We start from the raw sequence: 18,551 nt of genomic DNA on the forward strand, positions 1-18,551 counted from the left end.
TTTTGAAATTATTCTAAAAAATTCTCAAATTATCACAATTCTTCAAAGGTAGGTCAGAACACCACGCCTTGCAGTAATTCAGTACCTCACCATAAACACGCTTTAGGAATCACTGCTGACCACCAGGCTGAACAATGTCCTAGAAATACTGGACAGGTTGCAACCAGTATGTGGATTCTTTCCAGAGAGTTCTTTATATTTGGCCCAAAGCTTTTTCACTTTCACACAGCGCTCTATTTCTTAAGATTGCCTCCTGCTCTTACTCTTCATTCTTTAGCATAATGACTTCAGGTGCCTGTGACACTGCAGCAATAGAGGAATAACTGGCAGCAGACAGCTTTTTGAACAAAGAAACTGGCTTTTATGCTGAGTTTGGAACAGGAAAAACATGGAAAGAAAGAACTAGAAACAATAAAAAAACAAAGCTCATTTGTTTCCAAGGGTTGTTTTCTTTCTTTTTTTTAAACAGATTTACATGCATACTTAAGTGAGGTAGAAGACTTCATTTCAGAACATCACATTCAATTTATTTAAAGAGCAACTTTGTCTGAAGTATTAAACATGCAAGTGACAACACACACAGAGGATCACTTGCTTAGTCAAAATCATAATGCTTGAAACAGACAAAATCACAAATGCTATGCTTGGAAGAGAGAAAATTCATCAAATAGCACTTTGATAATGAGCTTTAAAAAGATACAATGTCAGAAAAAGTTGGGAAAAGGAAGGCATTTTGGAAGATCTGAAATTGTAGAAGAGGCTGTATTTAGGAAGCAGCTTGGAAATAATGAGGTAAGTGGATAGGGAAGTAGGAAACAAAAATCAAATAAGCCATTAAATCTAAATTGGAAGAGAGAATTTTAACAAACTCCACAGATGAGACAACAATGAGAATAGAGGAGGAACAGTTTAATAATGAGGTAGAGCAAAAAAAGTAGACAAACTGTATAGTTCTTAACCAGGTTTGTTGACTGAGGTGATGATTTTGGAAGAACAGGTCACTGATGATATAAAAAAATCAAGGCACAAATGCAAGTCTAAGCACCAGCATTTTTCATAAAACATAAAAAAGGAAACTTGCAGATGTGAAGCAAAAACACCTGCAAGGTTTCAGAGAAAAACTTCTGATGAAAGGAAACACTGAGACTTCTAGTAGCAACTGAGAACTTGGTGAAGTATCAACTGGCAAGGAAAGAGGGCAGTACAGCCACAAGAACATTCATGGTAGTTTTATCTTATTTAATGCACATGGCAGTATAAACTAGGCAGACAAAGAGAATTAAGAGTATGAGGTAAAGAAAAGCAAGAATTCAATTAGATATCATAGTTCATAGGCCTGAGAGGAGATCTGACACCCTTTGGTCAAGTATGAAGGAAAGAGAAGAGGTCAAAACCAGTAGCCTTTGGTATGAATGGAAAAGGCAAAGATAAGTCATCCTAAGCAACTGAAATAAAAACAAAACAGTCAAAAAGCAGAGGGGGAAAAAAACAAGCCACAACCAAAAGCACAATGAAGAAAAATTACTCACTTGCAATGAAAGCTGCTGAGAAGTCAGGAGCAGAAATTAGCCCCTTGTTTCTAGCTTCACACGTTTCTAATACTTTGTGAGGGTTCTGCTTAGTTGGCAAGCACATAAAAGCCAACCAGGAAAGGTTCAGAAAGCCAGGACAACTAGGGGTGAACACAAGAACCATCTTCCTAAACCAGAGGTCAGAATGTCCTGAGGAGACAAAGTAGTGACAGGAGAAGAAGGGGGGAAATAAAAAGGAAGAACTGCAAACCACATGAACACAAACAAGAACAGCACAAAAGGAGAGGAAACAAGAACCTCCAAGAGAAGAAACTTTTCGGTGCCTAGTCTCAGTTCATAGTAGGAAGGGATTACAGCAGTAAAGCTATGTATAGTAAGAAACTGTAGATATTCTTTCCTTTTTTTTTCCCTTTTTTTTTGCGCTCTTGATGAAACTGTTTTGCCTCAACAATACTTTTTATTCTGAGGCACCTCTCTCCCAGGCTGAACTTGGTTTTGCAGCTCAGTGGCTGAGCTGATCAGCCATCTAAATCCCATGTCATGGGAAATATTGACAGAAGTTTTGCACTCTCTGAGAGGGGCACAGCTGCTTTGTGTCCAGGAACTCCTGCTAAATGATTTCTGTAATTCACCCAAACACCAGACATACCCCTAACAACAAGCAAGCAGTATGCTGCATTTGCAGCAACAGAAATATATGTCACTGAGCATACAGTCACTCAGTTTGAGGACTTATGACCTCTATATGCAATACAAGACCTGCTATAAAGCAATTTCCCAACTTCATCTTAAACACATGGAGATGCTGCAAAGCATAAGGTAGTTGAGATGGATACAGGAATAGCAGTGTGAAATCTAGTGTCCTTTGACAACTAAGGGAACAGACTAGATAATATAACAGCTTCATCTATCCTTAAACCTCTGCATGTAGCTCTCTTGGAAAGCCATTTATACCTGCAGAATCCTGGCCTGATCTACAGTAGCTTAACAACCTTGATAAAATAAAACCACTGATAAGATGAGTTTGACTTTTATACTTCAAAACATTTTTAGGCATACCTCCAATGCTCAGTTTAAATGGAATGAGATGATGCTTCATTCATATGGATAGGAAAGACCCATGAAGATTTCTGCTCCATGAGAACTGCTGGAGACACAGCACCTCTAGTTTCAATAGAGGGAACTTGAAAGGCGCTTAGATACAGTACAATTGTGCTCAGCACAAACACATCTGAGAAGAAAAACTACATCTTTGCAAACTTCTCTATTACACTAAGTAGCGAATGGGTGAAATGTAAAAGTACAATTTTCCATCTGCATCCACAAAATTCACAGACAAACTCCAAATATGGAGATGCCTGGATCAGCTACAGTAGCTGCTGGCTGGTGACACAGGGCTAAGCACAGCATTACAAACAGAAGCCTAAGCTTTGATATTGAAAACAAATTAAAGTCCTGCCATCATTCACAGAAAAAGAGCAGTTTTCAATTGAGAGTTTTTCTATCACAAAGGGCATTACAGAGCTAACTTTGAAGAAGAGGCTAACAGCCATCAGTAGTATGTCACTCCACCTTTTTATAGACTATTTCAAAATGACTGTCAGAATTATGTCTGGAAAAGAAGACATCCATGTAACAACAGCAGATAAACTGTTGGTTTCATTAGCAATCTTCTCTTGAGATTACTCAGAACATGCAAAATAGCATTTGTGATTATTTCAGGTGGAGATTTAATCTTAAAATCCTTAAGTGTGCGCCACAATTAGTTCCTATAACAAAGCATGCCAAAATTCTCTCGCAGCCCTCTCCATTTAGCTTCTTTTTAAAGAGCAGTGGGATCTGTGCTGAACTCCCTCATTTCACAGAAACAACTGCGTCGCTGACCTTGTCCTGAGACCCCCAAGAGAGATCTAAGGAGGCTGCTTTGGCATCAAGCTCAGGATGCTCCAGGTAGAATTACTTCCCCTACCTTGTTATGGCAATGGGAAACTAGTCACAGTACCATCACACTTAATGGGAACGCTAAATAGCAATGAGAGCTGCAGCGGCAATTCATGCTATCAAATAAATACACTGACGAAGGCTCAGCCAAGTCAATGTGCTAAATGGACAAGCAAGACATTCTCTCCTCGAATAAAAATCTGGTTTATGTGACGTGTGAACACCTGTTGATAATCCACTTTGGGCCGCCTTTTTCTCCGTGACTGGCTTCTTGCACGGCTACCACCGGCACTGGCACCCTCTGTGTGGGCAGTCCCGCTACCCACATCAGCTTCACCTCTGGCAGCCAGATGCAAACTGTCACCTGGCATCTTCTTTTCTCCAGCTCTGCCCAAGCGTTTCTGCCTCTCGCACTCATCTTCTGCTCTCCCTCGTCCTGATCCAACTTTCAGTCCCAGCGTATGAGAGTCATTTGTCAGGGCTAGTTCCTCTGAGACAGTCTTTGAGTCAGCTCCCTTCTTTACTGAGGACTCCTGCAGTTTAAGTCTGTCAAACAGCTGCAAAAGAACATTTGTGTACATGACCACATTCATAAAACAAGAGAGGCTGCTTGTTCAGCATTTCTACACGGTATTTGCATATATGATCCCAAATCAGAGCTCACAATAGACAATTAGTGAAGAACATTTACCAGCAGTAAAGTCTATGTTTTCTTGCCAAAGTCAAACAGTGATATAAGGTGGATGGGCCTCTTGCATGCACGTAAGTGTCTTCATGCAAGCACTGAGGAATTTAATTTGGGGAGCAATAGTGATGTGCAGTAGCAATTAACTTTGGTCAGGAACAACAGAAAGCTACCAAGTTGCTCCACTAGCTCACTTTCCCCAATGCTCTTGTCATGTTGTCACACAGTATTAGAGAGATTTCCATCCTCGTGTCCTCAGGCAGGACATGAATCCCTAAGATAAGGGGCCTCAATCAGCAAAGAGCGTATACTGAAAAAATGATGGACCTTTTGTGTTCCCCAAAATAAACTAGAAGATGCTGTGTGGGTATTCTGGGAGGTGAGCAGACCACAAACAATAGAAAAATAATAAAAGCTAGAGCAGCAGATCCAAAGCACTGTAAGAACTCATTAATCTAAGAATACATGGTGCTGAAACTGGAAAAGAAACTCCTTTTACTCTGGCAGCAGGCAAGCTTTTATGACATACTGACAAATGAAAAGGATTCCCGCTTAGCCTGTCTCTTCTGAGCAACAGGATGGAAAGCCAGTCCCTGTGAGTGTGGGCTAAAGGAACAATGACAACTTGATATTTTTAACTAATCTTTAAAAAAGGAAGGGTGAGATCTATCAGAAAACAGATTTAAATGGCATGAATTTGAAAGCAAATTCCTCACACTGAAACTGTTTGAAAGTTTTTTGTGATGCTTCTCTGATGTTCAAAAGGCCCAGAGCTATGCATTCAACAGGCACAGCCCCCACATTTTTTTCTCCTTCATTGTTCCAAAGTTCATCTATCATCTCTTCAGTTCTCAACTTCATACACATCTTTTTTTGCAGCTGGATCCTAGAGAGCGTCTTCCTTTGGTGCAACATGCAGAATCTTTGGCTTCACAGTACCTAAACTAGAAGTTCAAGTGACCAAACAGACGTACTGTTTTGTAGGCTGGAGACAAAGACTGTCACTCCATGAACATTAGTATCAGAGTTATGCACTGCCAAATCACCTGGCAGGACAAATGTGGCCCAGATCTGCCACGTGTGCAAAAAATGCACAGAACAAATAAATTAAAAACTACAGAGTCAGCATATTGCTCTAAGCAGCAGCAGCAACTGTGACCTAATAGTAGGAGCTCTAAAGTGGAACTTCTGTAACACTGAACTATGGCCAAAGTACTTTTAAAAAGGTCAGAAAACTGGTGGTTTTTTTCCTCCCCAGCTCAAGTCATTTTAGAGTCACCTGTAATAAAAGGAGGTAAAAGATTTCAAATGTAAATATAGTTTTCCAATCAATGCTCCCCTTTTACTACTTTGAAAAAGGAGATATTAAAAAAAAAAAGTAAATAAAACTGGAGAAGGTTACCTACCCGGGTTAGTGTGAGCTGAGGTTCTGCATAGAAAGCTTTGCCCATTACTGGTTTCCTGTATGTCTCATCTACGTCTGTCAGGGCCTAGAAGAAGATAAAAGAAATGGAAAGGTCAAAATTAAAAGAAAATTAAAAGAAAACATGAAAAAGCTTTGTACCAGCTTTGTGTCACAGCATTATGAAATTATGTTCTCTCTGGAAGAAAACCCATCCTAAGAACAAGCTGTGCTTTGGAGCTGGTTTCTTAATCATCTAAGTTGTACTGAGGTATAAAAGCAACAGCAAAGCCTAGCATCCATTCTGCATTACTTGCAAAATCTTTGTGAGCCTTGCCTGAAAAATCCTTCCCCCTCGCCCCCATTTCCAAAATTTTCACAGCTCCAGGCTCACAAATATTTAATAGCTGCTTTTCCATCCACTGTCTTTTAAGATCTTCATGAGGTAGAACACAGGGAAAAGCTGTTGTCACTGACATCCCAGTAACATGTTAGTGAAAGAAAACAGAGAAGTGGCTACCACTATAAGACGACTGGGTTTTGCAGAGAAAGCTTTGGAAGCTTCTGATATTCCTATTATTCCATCCTCCTGGGTTCTTATACAAAATCTTTGAAGACGTTGGGAACTCTTCAAAGCTTCTCTCTCATGGCGAGGCACCTCTCAGATGTACCAATCCAACACCAAGCACCACTTATGTCTGAAGCCCCACACTCAGTGCCAGAGCAAATTAGCTTTATGAACCACAGTACCACATCAATATTCTCAAAATGCAGTTTGCTTAAACCTGTTGCAAATTTCAAGGTTTCAGTATAGCAGTTATAAATCAAGGGCTGGAACAATAATTACCATATTCCAGAACTTGTCAAACGCAACCAAAAACCCCGTGCAGACTCCACGAAGCCCTTTGAAAGTGCGGATATGGACATTGATTTTTACACCATCTCGAACACAGCGATGAAGTTCCCCCAGTGGGCTGCCTTCATGGACTAAAACAGAAAGAGGACATCACCAGGCTTCAACAAAATACATATATATATATATATAAAAAAACAATATGTAGAAATCTACTCTGTGTAGAAGTATGTAAGATCTTGGCTCAACACTTTTCTTCACAGCAAAAGAAATGAGAAGCCCCAGAGCACTGCAACACACTGTGGTTGTAATTACTAGACCACCAAAACTCTTCTTACAGTGGGGACAGTAAAGATTTCAGAAAATATGAAGCTTTCACTTTACATAACCCACAGCCAAATCAGCCCTAGCTGAAAGTCTTTTTGCTACATTTCAGAAACATACTAAGTAACACTAATCTTAAATAAAAGTACTTCAGAGGGAACAGAAAGCTCACAGAGGCAGACAGAATTTCACAGAAAAGACAAATGCAAAGTTAAGGCTACCTCAGATTAGTTACAATCTGTTAATATAGTATCACGTGTTCCTGTTCTTTACACGGAGACTTCTGAAACTTAAATGACTCAAAGTTCTTCAACTAACTAAAGTTAAATTCTTTAAATTGATGAAAATGTATTGTTTCAGTTAAACTTCCAGCAGCCAGCTGAACATCCTTCAAAGATGTACAAGTCTTTGGCAAAGAAATAAAACGACGATGAGCAGCAGCCACCAATGAAATCATGCTACACCACAGGACAATAATGCTTTTAGCCAGGGCAAAACCAAAGGAATTCAGTAGAACACACAGCTTACCTGGTACACACAAGCCTTATCTGCACACTAGAAATCTTTGCAAATGTAAAGTTTCTAGAGGGGTAATTTACTTTATAACTTCCACCCACGCCATGGTGAAGGCATTCCAGTGATAAATGACAGCTACCCATTTGCTTGTGCAAACGCAGACCAGGATTGCTGTACAATTCCTGCCAAGAGTCAGGGAAAAGTACTGGTCTAAAATCTCACACAGTTTCTAAAGCATTTTAGAACTCTAAAGCAGTTTCCTCTGAATTAACCTAATCACATTTATTTTTTGAGATCCTTTGTCTTCTTGCCAGCCCTCTCCAGCTGGATAGCTGGAAAAAATGCTTTCACACAGACCACAAGCTGTCTCAATACCTCCCAGCTTTGCCTGTGGGGGTTGTTTCACTAGTCTCTGTGCTTCCTTCAGCCGAACTGATGACAAACATGTTCTGGATTCACAGGTCCATCATGGGAACCACCAATGACACCTTCACTACATCAGACTGGTGCTTTTAATCAGATAAGAGAACTTACAGGATCATTTTAGATTTAGATTTTCTATTACAATGTTCCCTTTACCTAGGAACTTTATCTACAACTTCTTATAAAAATCCAAGTACAATCTTTATCTCCAACTATCCCTTTGTTTGTCGGCACCCCATTAGGCCTGGTGGAAAACACTACTTTACAGCTCTACCAAATCTAGACAACATACGCTCTTTCCACTTTTCCTTGCTGTGTAAGGTTCTGGCTTCACTAGGGCAAGCCTCCAACTTCACCTGATCAAGAGGGCATAACACATCATCCAAAAACCTTTCCACCATCTGACATCCACTTCTTGGAAAAAATAAAACCAGCAACACAAAGAATTAATTTTTGCAAAATACCTCTTCTGCAAGCATCAAAACCTGTAATGACCAGGCTCTGCATGCAGCTAGATTTGCCTTTGGCTTTTGATGCTGTTTAATTATCAGTATTAATAATTTTTCAACCCATAGAGAAAAGAGTTACCTAGATGCTTTTGTACTAAAAATCTAATCCCTATTTGTATAAAATAAGCACATGCTCAATACCAGGATTCTGAAGAATGACTAGAAAACTACTATGAGCCAGAGGGCAAGTACCCCAGGAGAGAGAAAATAAAGATCCAAACCCTGGTTAAGTTCAAGTCCTTGTCCTCAGGGTAGACTTTATGAAGAGGCAAGATGAAAAAAAAAAAAAACAACACAAGAGCAAAGCAAGTTAGAACTGTTGAAATAACTGAAAACGCTATCAAACGCCTTTCTAACTGCTCTGTGGTAACCGCTTGCACATGAGGTCTCTGCCCCCTTGTAAATGCAAAGTAGTTAGAAATACCTTCTCCTGAACTGACCCAAAACAGACACCGCTAAAGTAGCTTCTTTCTCACTTTTATGGCTACATCTGAAATCATCCCTCGTGACAGGCAAAATTTTAGCTCCATTTTACATTTCTGACCCACTGAATTTAAGGAACACGTCATGCCTTGTCACAGGTACCTGGAAGCACAGCATCACAACTGCAGGATGCAGCAAACCACTTATCACAGTTTCTTTCAGAGGCAGCTACCACCTTAGAATCCAAGCTTCAAACGCTGGCCCACCTGCAGTGCAGACAGGCCCCCTACTTACAGGGAAAGCACACAATTTTGGCTATAAATTATTCTTAAAACTCTCCAGGCTGCGGACTAGCATTTTCTGTGTCACTTGTGCCAGTCTTCTTCGAAGTCCACGCTGTCCAGCCTTAGATGTGTAGATATTAAATACGTGCTCATAATGGAAGCATGTCATTTATTTGCTAGACCACCACTAAAGTTAATTTTTACAGAGTGTTTTTGTTGGGTTTTTTTTCCCATTTCCATCACAGTCAACCAAATACAGATACTTTAGAGTAAGATCCTAAATCAATATTTAGGGTCAGTTCTTTTGGAAATCCTACACCAACAGAACCTCTGCATTTGTACAGAACACTAAGTTGATGTGACATTTAGGATCATGCAGCACCTGTGGCAATGAATACATTATGTTTTGGTGTCTAAGCAAGAAAAAAGTTCTGCTTTAGGCATTCAGAATTGAACATTTGGGGCTTTGCCTTTTTATAAAAAGAACATTAAGGTGATGCTGGTGATTAGAAGAGATACCTTGATTCCAGTAAACACCCAGTATTTTTAATTAAGTGCACTAAAACGACATCTTGTTTGATAGAAATGCTGTTTGTTTCTTGATGTAGGTGCACAAGTTGCACCCTTTAATGTCTAGGGGCCATTACCCTGACCGCATGCATAAATTTAGGCAAGAAACTTGTACCATCATCACAGATACATCATGCAGCAAGGCCACAGCTGCCTTCCACCTCAATCCCCTGTTCTATCGTCACCTTACCAGAAACGCTAGCACTGTATTTATGCCCTCAGGATGTACAGTTAGTAACCAAGACAGAGCAATGTGTTACAGACTCATGCTGCAGTTAGGATTTCACGATGAGCTGCCCAGCCTCAAATCTGATTCCTGGTTTAAAAATTGTACTTTTGAAAGCACAGCAGTTTCTCATCCTTTTTTCCTTAAAATCAAGAGGATGAGTGTAATTAACCAAAGAACAGACGCGGATAGCAAAACCGGTGTAGTCTCCGAATAAGCAGTTCTGTGAAACGGCCCGTTCCTCAGTGCTGCACCCACTTTTCCCAGCCCGCACGCCTCATTCCCCACGCACCCGCACCCCGCTGTCACCCATCAAGCGCCTCCTCCAGCCACCAAACTCCATCCCAACTCCACGCCTTCGGCCACCCCCGAGCCCAGTTCGCATCCCTCGACCCCCCCCTTCAGCCCCCGCAGCCTCCCGCTCCATCACCTCGCACCCCAGCGCGGGCCCAGTCCGCACCCTCGCACCCTTAGCCCCGCCCCCAGCTCCCCTTCCCCACCCCAGCACCCCTCAACCTGCCGCCCCGCCCGCCCCAGCCCCGGCCTCCCTCAGGCCGCCCGCTCGCGCCCTTACGCGGCATCCTGGTGAGGACGTTGCGCGGCGCCCGCCGGCGCCGGGCCGCCGCGCCGCCCTCGGCCGCCTCCTGCTCGGGGCCCGCGTTGACCATAAGGCTGCGGAGGCGCTGGATGCGCTCGGGGTCGGCGGCGGGCGGGCCGCGGCGGGCGGCGGCGCGGGCAGCGGGCGGGCCGCGGCGGGAGGGAGCGGAGCGGCGGCCGCGCGGGCGGAGCAGGCCGCGCTGGAAGCTCTCGTACTCGGCGAGGTTGTTGAAGCAGGGCGCGGCGGGGAAGGGCAGCGGCGTGCTGGCGGAGTACAGCGCCAGCAACGGGTCGAAGCGGCTGGAGCTCACGTCCAGGCGGCTGGGGCTGGGGGAGCGCTCAGGCCCGGGCCGGCGGCGGGGGCCCCGCCGGTCCGCGCCTCCCGCAGCCCCCTCGCCCTCCTCCATGCCGGGCTGCGGGCAGCCGCCCGGCCCGCCGCCGCCGCCAGGGGGCGCTGCCGCGCCGCCCGGCGAAGCCCCGCGGGCGCACAGGCGCGGCGGGGGGAGGGGCAGCCACGGAGCCCCGCCCGCCGCCGGGCCGGGCCCCGAGGAGGCGGTGCTGCCTCCGCCCGGACGCCGCGGCGGCTGCGCCGCTTGCCCCCGCCAGCTCGCTGGCGCGACTGCAGCGCCGGTCCCCGCACTGGGCCCCCCCTCTGCAGCCCACCCCCGAGCCCCCCGCGTGTTCTGGGCGTGCTGCCCCGAGCAGCGGCCAAACGCCACCTGCCCCGGGCAAGGACATGGCACCCGGGCGAAAGGTAGTTGCGATCTAATTCGCATTTTAATCCGTAAAAGGGTGTACAGTGCAGAAACAGCTGTCCGAAGAAAAGTAAGGCAACGTGTGCTAACGCTGCAGAGTGGTTTTCCTGTAGCGGGTTCCACCACCTACATTAATCTTTCATAACCGGTTCCCAAACGTTTAATGGTTCCTGTTACAGCAATACATCAGCCAGAGGCTGTGGACCAGCTTCAGAGGAAACACCTATTTCTTCACTGGGTCAGGGTACAGGACTTCTGCAGCTATAGAAATACTTGTAAGCACAGGCCCAGGACAGAGGCTGAGAGCTGTGTGTGCCATTAACACTAGTCTACTGCTTGAACCTTGGAAAAATTTATTTTCCCATATAGCAACAAAGCTGTATGTATGACTTCATGCATTAGGATAGTGCAGGGAGTTTCTTTCTCTAGCATTTGTATGAATACAAATTAAAGGCCAGGGCTGTACAGACAATCCACTTCTTGGTTCCAAAGTCTGCATCCATATGTAAACAGGTATGTTTGTTTATTACCTATTACTGTAAGTGTTAGTTAGAAAACACTCTGAGGATAAGACCTAACACAGGCCCTTTTTTTATACACACAAACATACATACATTCTATGGTGTATCTATTTATGTATCAGGTAGTCATAACATATATGATAAAAAACCCTACATAATACTTTCCAATCATGAATCATGGTTGCCAAAATTTTTTTTCCATCTTTACTCAGATTGCAAAATCCAAAAGTTAGCACCTCTGAAACAGTTGCTTTATATGTAATGTCCAAAGTCAGGCACCAGATAGCAACATATGGCACTTCAAAATCAAGTAAATCACATTTGTGTTACAAGACAAAAAACCCAGACATACAGAGAGGAAGTTCTTAGTGGTAAATGACTGGTGCAATGATTCATTCAGAATCATCATCTCGTAATCCCTCACATCCTCTTCCTGGGAATTATACAGCCCATTCTACAAACTAAAAATGATATGCATTCTCTCCTTGCATGGACTTAACTGGCCAGTATTAGAACACAGCGGTAGAGGGGAAAGCCTATGCCATTATAAATGTTTATTCTTAGGAAGAAATTGCAAAGCAGTATTTTACATCAGTACCTGCTTCCCGTTTCTTTTTTTTTTTTAAAAAAAACAAACCACAAAAACACACATTGCCTTAAATGTATAGGTTCTTCCTACGGGAAGAAAAGGGTGAAAGCAGAGAGTAGGCTGCTGCGTGAACTCACAGGAAATTAACTCAGTACTGACCATCCTCAGTCACATTTGATCCTCTTTCCATTTCTACAGCCAGTCCCAGCTGCTGATTATCTATCAGATAATTGCCAGACAGATTACTGTTCTAGCATTGTTTTTGAAAACAGTACAGTCAAAAGCAGTAATAACATCCTTATATATACACCTATTATATCATTATAGCTGTATTTCTATACTGAAATAGGTTATTTCCCTCAAATTCCAGTTACACCAGGACAAGCCCCTTTACATTAGCAGAAATATTTCTGCTCTGAGGAGTTGTATGATTTAACTGCTTTGGCAAAGGATTGTAACTGATAGTTAAACCACAAGAAAACTGTAAATAGACCAGGCAACACACACTACCCCCTTCCCTCTAACATGTATTGTCAGGACTGCTACATCTGTGTCATCCCCAGGAAAATCACAGAACAGCAATACAAGTCCTTGCCAGCACCCTCTTCACAGGCACCAGGAACATTCCCTTGTGTTGCTACCTTTCCTGCTACTGCACAGTAGGAGATAAATGACTTCCCAGGCCACAGAAGATGAGGAGCACAATGTCTACCCATGTAGTAACAGAATTTGAGTCTGTACAGTACCTTTAACTCAACTGGAACCTTCACCAACTACTAGCAAAAGTCCCAGGAATGAGAAAAGTCAAGTAATAAACACACCAGGGAAGAATTTTTTTTTTAAATCTTTAAAAAGTATAAAAATTTGGTACATTTGACAAAAGCTTTTAAAATCAGTCATGGGAAACTGCTGGGCTACTCCATTTCCTTTCTGTAAGAATCAGAGACGTTAGGCAGTTGAACGGGTTGTCACTAATCTGACTGAACACACTGGCCTTGAAATTTAGTACTAAATGCCAATTGAAGTATTCTGGTCCATCTCAGTTGAAAGAAAAAAAAAAATCAAAAGAATTTTCTCCTCTGCTTTTAACTGTTCAAATATGCAAGCTTTTTTATAGTTCCACAGTTCAGTAAAATACCTCATGGTTTGAATGCTACAGAGATGCATGAAATTTTTATACACTTTTTCTACAAATATGCATATACAAGCAAGGAGCAGTCTTAATTTATGATGAGTTGTTAACATTCAAAATATAATATGATTTTAGGTTTCCCTATGTCAGACAACATACCAGTGTCTTCTTTTCAGGCAAGAACAGTGCTAAAACCAATGTAGTTGAAGAGGGTTACAGGTTAAACTCTGCCAGCCACCGTTCATACTCATCACTTGCCAACAACCCAAGCAGAGCAAAACATAAACTACCAATTATACTCATCAGAGATATCAACTATCCTCAGCCAGAATCTCAGGATATTCCTCCCAGAACTGGTCCCCAATAATGTCACAGTGCAGGGGAACAACTTTAGTCCTAGTCCGGGTCACTTCAACTTCCTTTTCGTCTGCTTCCTTTGGCAGTTTTATTTTCTTAGTGATGACTTCATTAATCTGAAAACACAGTTGACACATTAGCAGACATACAAGATGTAAGAGGGGATTCACATGGACAAGAAACAAAGCTACAACAGAAGCAACTATCAACCCTATAGTATACTACAGAATTTGTACACTACATCTTTTGAAAGAAAGTCTATCCTCAATTCAAAGACTAACACATGAGCAGTTGAAACCACATGTCATCATCACAGGGCTTGAAGAAATTACCTGCAAATTCATGTAACTGATTGCAAGTATTCTTGAATAAAGTACAATATTTGGTTTGGAGCTATATAAAGCAAATGGGAAGCCTTGCAAATATCTACAGTTGCCAAGAAAAAAATATGCATAAGGAACAAGTGGAATACATTTCCAAGTGGGAGCCTCCATCTGTTCTAATTAGTTCAAATGAAGTAATAGAAATTGTTGGCCAAAGATTAAAGAAAAGAAAATAAAGGATTATCAATTTTTTTATGCATAAAAGACAAAAGGCTGAGTAAGTTATGGACAACTCTTAACATAGACAGATGGGGTCCTGATCACACAAAACACACATATTTCTAGTTCAGATCTCCTAGTACAGAAGGACACCGAGGCCATAAACATTTATGATTTTCTGGGGTCTCATCTCATGCAAAATACAGGACAGGAATTTTTTCCACTAATTCTGGATCAATGATGTAATCCCAGAATGATGAACATTTCCACGTTATCATTAAAAGGAATTCCCCATTAATAGCTGCACTCCTTACTACACTCCTTTACAGAAGTAGAAAAGGACTAAGCATACTATGAGCTGAGCTACCTTACTGAATGAAAGTTCATAATTCCTTTGCGGTGGAAATACTTGGGATGTAATCCTGTGAAGGGCCTGGCACAGACCCCAATCATATCAAACTGACAACAATCATTGAAATGTAATTTTTCAGGAAAGCAGAATGTTTCCTCTATTTTCAAAGCTGGTAAGACTAAGAAACCAACTGTATGATTCACTAAAGAATGGAGATTTATCTAGCAAATACATCAGTCTCATGAAATTCTACATATACATTGTCATCTGTTGATACACGTTTTATCTCAGTCATAATTTGTATCTCGGCCAGGCTTCAGAAACTAGTTTTTAATACTGTGCTCATAGATACAGAGATCTCTACAACATCTCCAAAACCACTAGTCATCTTACACATCATTATATGGCAAATTGTGTTAGTTTTAAAATATATTTATACATAGACATTTGGGATACATCTGGTGATCTTATAGTGCAGCCTGTCTGCCATAGTGTACCCATTTAAAACATGAGCATGAAGCAAGTGGTAATATAGTTTTTTACCTTCTGCCATATTAAGACAGTTCCTTTTCTATACATCAACGGTTCATTGTTGTAGTTGATGTTGAATTCAGAAAATAAGATTTCATTCTTATCTCCAGCCAAAGTTCCCTGAGAGGAAGTGAAAAAGTACTCTTACAGAACAAACATAAACAAATAGAGTCTCTAGGATAGAAGATGGGTGAATATTGGAAGCAAGACTGACATTTATACAGGTTTTTTACCTTTAAAATTACAAGGTTTAATTACTTCTCCCAACAAAGGAATTATTTCCAACTGCCAAATGAGGCTATTAAAACAGAGAGATTTTTTATTACATTTTCAAGACAAATAGAAGAAAGTCAACAGACTCCAGGAAAAAAACAGAAATAATCTGCTGAAGTCTGCACGATGAGACAAAACACTGCAATAAGGACTGGGAACCAATAGTAGCTGAATCCTGCCATTGCATTTCATGCTTATGCATACTGGATGTTTATCTGACATTAAGATTTCTGAACTTGCCAATTAAGAAATCAAAATCCTGCTAGTATTTGATCAAAATTACATTATTTACTAATCAGGTTAACATCTGTACAATTCAAGAAGTTGTTGAATCTATACCTGCAAAATTACTACAGTAATAACAGACAGGCCAGACAGGGCTGCTGGGTCAGCAAGACACAGCTTAGCAAATCTTACGATTTTCTTTTTAGCTAGGAAAAAACATGACCTAAAGAGAGTCTTACCTGGAGTCTATCCTGTGCTTGCACTGGTGTCAAGCCACTTCGCTGTACAAGCATCCAAAACACTGTATTATAAAGATTATTAATATGGCCTACAGAAAGAAAGAAAAAGTATTTAGCAAATCTGACTGACAATTCACAAAAATTATTTCCAGTCATATCCAAGAAACAGCCAAGAATAAAGAGGAATTAATAACATCAGTTGCTAGAGAAGATACAATCTTTCTGATCCATTTTCAAGGTACTGCATCTCATAAGAGTAACTAGAATACAGACTTCCTTATAATTCTGAAAAGGAAGAGCAAAGGGTGAAGAGTGTTTGTGTTTCAAGTAAGTTGTCTTCATTTGAACAACAGGGACTAGGTACTAACAAAAGCCTAGAAATTAAATCCAATGATCTGTTCCAGCATGGAATATACAGCACTTTTGACTGCTATAATTTTTCTATATGGTGTGACTTTGAACATTCACATCTCTTCATTAAAGAGGATTACCAGAATATAAAAAATAAAAGAATTCTATTCATAATTCTAGTATTTCCTGAACTGAAATTCAGTGCTGAACTCACTCCCAGTATGCAACAAGTATAGTTGTAGCCTGAAGACACTGGATGTCATCCAGTACTCCTGCATCTATACAAAGCCCGAAATAATTCTAATATTGTTTATTCAAAAATACCACCCTGCCTGCTGTTCTTTCACTTATACCTGTATACACAAATACACCGGCAATAAGGGCATTTCTATTCAGAGAGGAAGAGAACTCAACTGCACAAATCTCCGTTTTCTAGAAACGCTTACAATCTGCTTGTCTCCAGCTGAGGTAGTCCTTTAAATTTTGATTGCTGGGATACAACACAATTCGTCCATCAAATCCTGGTGGGTACAGAAGTTGCTGGTCCTTAAAGTAATCCTTCCAATAGAAAACGTAACTTGAGGCAAACTGGGAGACCACATGAGTCATGAACTTACTTGCAAACACAAAGGAAAAGGAAAAGAGAGAGAAATACATCAGTATGATTATATATCTGTGATTATCCGAGGTATCAGTAGTGATAATTCTGGTGGATAGCAGCATTTCTTAAATAATGGCCCAACAGATCAGCAATGGCACAGATTCTCCTGAAAAACAGGAAGTACTGAGAATCAAGCAAGAGAGTTTGGAAAAGGAAACATTTTGTTAAAAGAATGTTTGTTCTAACAGGTTTTTTTTCTAATGTTTATTTTCTCAAAACTTTTTTTAAACCCCTGTGTCACTGACCATTTTCCCAAAAGATTCACATGAAGAACCTGAACTAACTGTAGTGTATACACCCAAACACAGCCCCACTCCTAACCTCTATGTGCAGATAAAAGCAAATCTAAAGAAGAATTACAGGTTTAGAGAGAGATGTTAAAAACAAGTTCACTTCAGTATCAAAGCAGCTGTTACCTTGCTCTTCTTTTAAACCATCTACTCTTCTTTTTGAAAACAAAACTATATTCATCACTCTGTCCATAAGCAATAGCAATATCCTCCAATTCTTGCATCACTGTCTGGGCACACTTGGTCATCAGATGAAGAGCACGGTCATCATTTGGCTTTTTGAACTCATGCTGCTCAGAAAACCTTCAAAGCAAAAACAGTTGAATAAGAACCCCTTAAAAAGCCACTAAAAATGCTAACCCATTCATTTTCCTCACATTTGTTTTCTATGAGTATTCATTCCCAGTATCCTGTCAATATTGAGAGAGAATTCCCTCCAGGTATGAAAAGCAGTAACAAAACCCCCTTTTTTTATACATTCTGGATAACCCTTTCTCCTTCTAATCAGTATCTCACTCTAAGCAGTCCTTCGAAACAATTGGTTTCCCTATTTCTCTTGGAATAAGAGGATGACAAATACTATTTTCTGTAAACTCACTTTCTCCTAGGGTGTGTTTTGGTCCAACAAAGGCAATGTTAATCAGTAATCCTTGTCAAAACGTGAGGGCTTTACCAGAACCCCATGCAAACAAATCCCCAGCAAGAACATGTCACCCACCACTCCAGAGAACTGTGCTCTCCATCCCGAAGGCAGGCAAATGCCACAGACATACCGACTCCAAACACAAATAAACATCCCTGTATACCAGTTGCTGTCCCTCCCCCAGCACACCCAAGGCACTCGTGTACCATTTCCCTACCACCCAGCCGAAGGCACGGCTCTGAAGCTGCCCACGGTCTTGAAGACAAACGCCCGTGCCCTGGAGAGGCCAAGTGAAGGGTTCATAGGGATTAGCGGAGAAAGGAGGATTCGTAGCCCCTGCACCTGCAGAATTCACACAGGCCGGGCAGTGAACAGCCAAGGCCAACTGCACGACACCAGTCGGGATCCCTCGTCCCGGTACAGCACTCGCAGCCCGCACCCCCATAGCCTTTAGGCCGACGAAACTCCCCCTGCGCCCCGCCGTACCCCAGTCTCCGACCTCCCGCTCCCTGAGGTGTCGCTATAGCAACCACAGCGCTATAAGCGCCCCGGCCATTAGCTGCCCGCCCGGCCTTCACCTGTGGAAGTTGCGACCGTCCAGCCGGACCACTATCCAGCAGTTGGGCAGACACGTGTCATCCGCCTCAAAGTCCCGCACGTACTCAAACTTGCTCTTCGCCATGGAGAGGCGGCGGCCGCACAGACAGCTCGCCCACCGCCCGCTCCCCGCAGATATAGCCGGCGCAGCCCGCCAGCACCCCAGCATGGCCAGAGCGGAAGCGGAAGCGGAGGGCGCCCGCCGGGA

General features: G+C 42.1%; 2 protein-coding genes across 2 annotated transcripts; both read right to left on the reverse strand.

Annotated features, from left to right (window-relative positions):
• Window positions 1-3,625: 3,625 nt before the first annotated feature.
• LSM11 (LSM11, U7 small nuclear RNA associated) lies at window positions 3,626-10,692 on the reverse strand (the record flags this gene model as incomplete). The annotated part of the gene is made up of 4 exons (XM_082006241.1): window positions 3,626-4,030; window positions 5,565-5,648; window positions 6,408-6,547; window positions 10,263-10,692. 4 exons carry the CDS (start codon window positions 10,690-10,692, stop codon window positions 3,626-3,628), a joined length of 1,059 nt encoding a protein of 352 aa, XP_081862367.1.
• A 2,760-nt stretch (window positions 10,693-13,452) lies between these two features.
• Window positions 13,453-18,512, reverse strand: THG1L (tRNA-histidine guanylyltransferase 1 like; the record flags this gene model as incomplete). Its single annotated transcript, XM_082006400.1, has 6 exons — window positions 13,453-13,755; window positions 15,077-15,184; window positions 15,802-15,890; window positions 16,599-16,768; window positions 17,230-17,406; window positions 18,325-18,512. The coding sequence occupies 6 exons, from the start codon at window positions 18,510-18,512 to the stop codon at window positions 13,594-13,596; spliced, it is 894 nt and encodes a 297-aa protein (XP_081862526.1). The 3' UTR covers window positions 13,453-13,593.
• Between the last annotated feature and the right edge of the window lie 39 nt (window positions 18,513-18,551).

This window comes from Phaethon aethereus (genome assembly GCF_964289735.1).
Source record: "Phaethon aethereus genome assembly, chromosome: 14".
Classification (NCBI taxonomy): Eukaryota; Metazoa; Chordata; class Aves; order Phaethontiformes; family Phaethontidae; genus Phaethon; species Phaethon aethereus.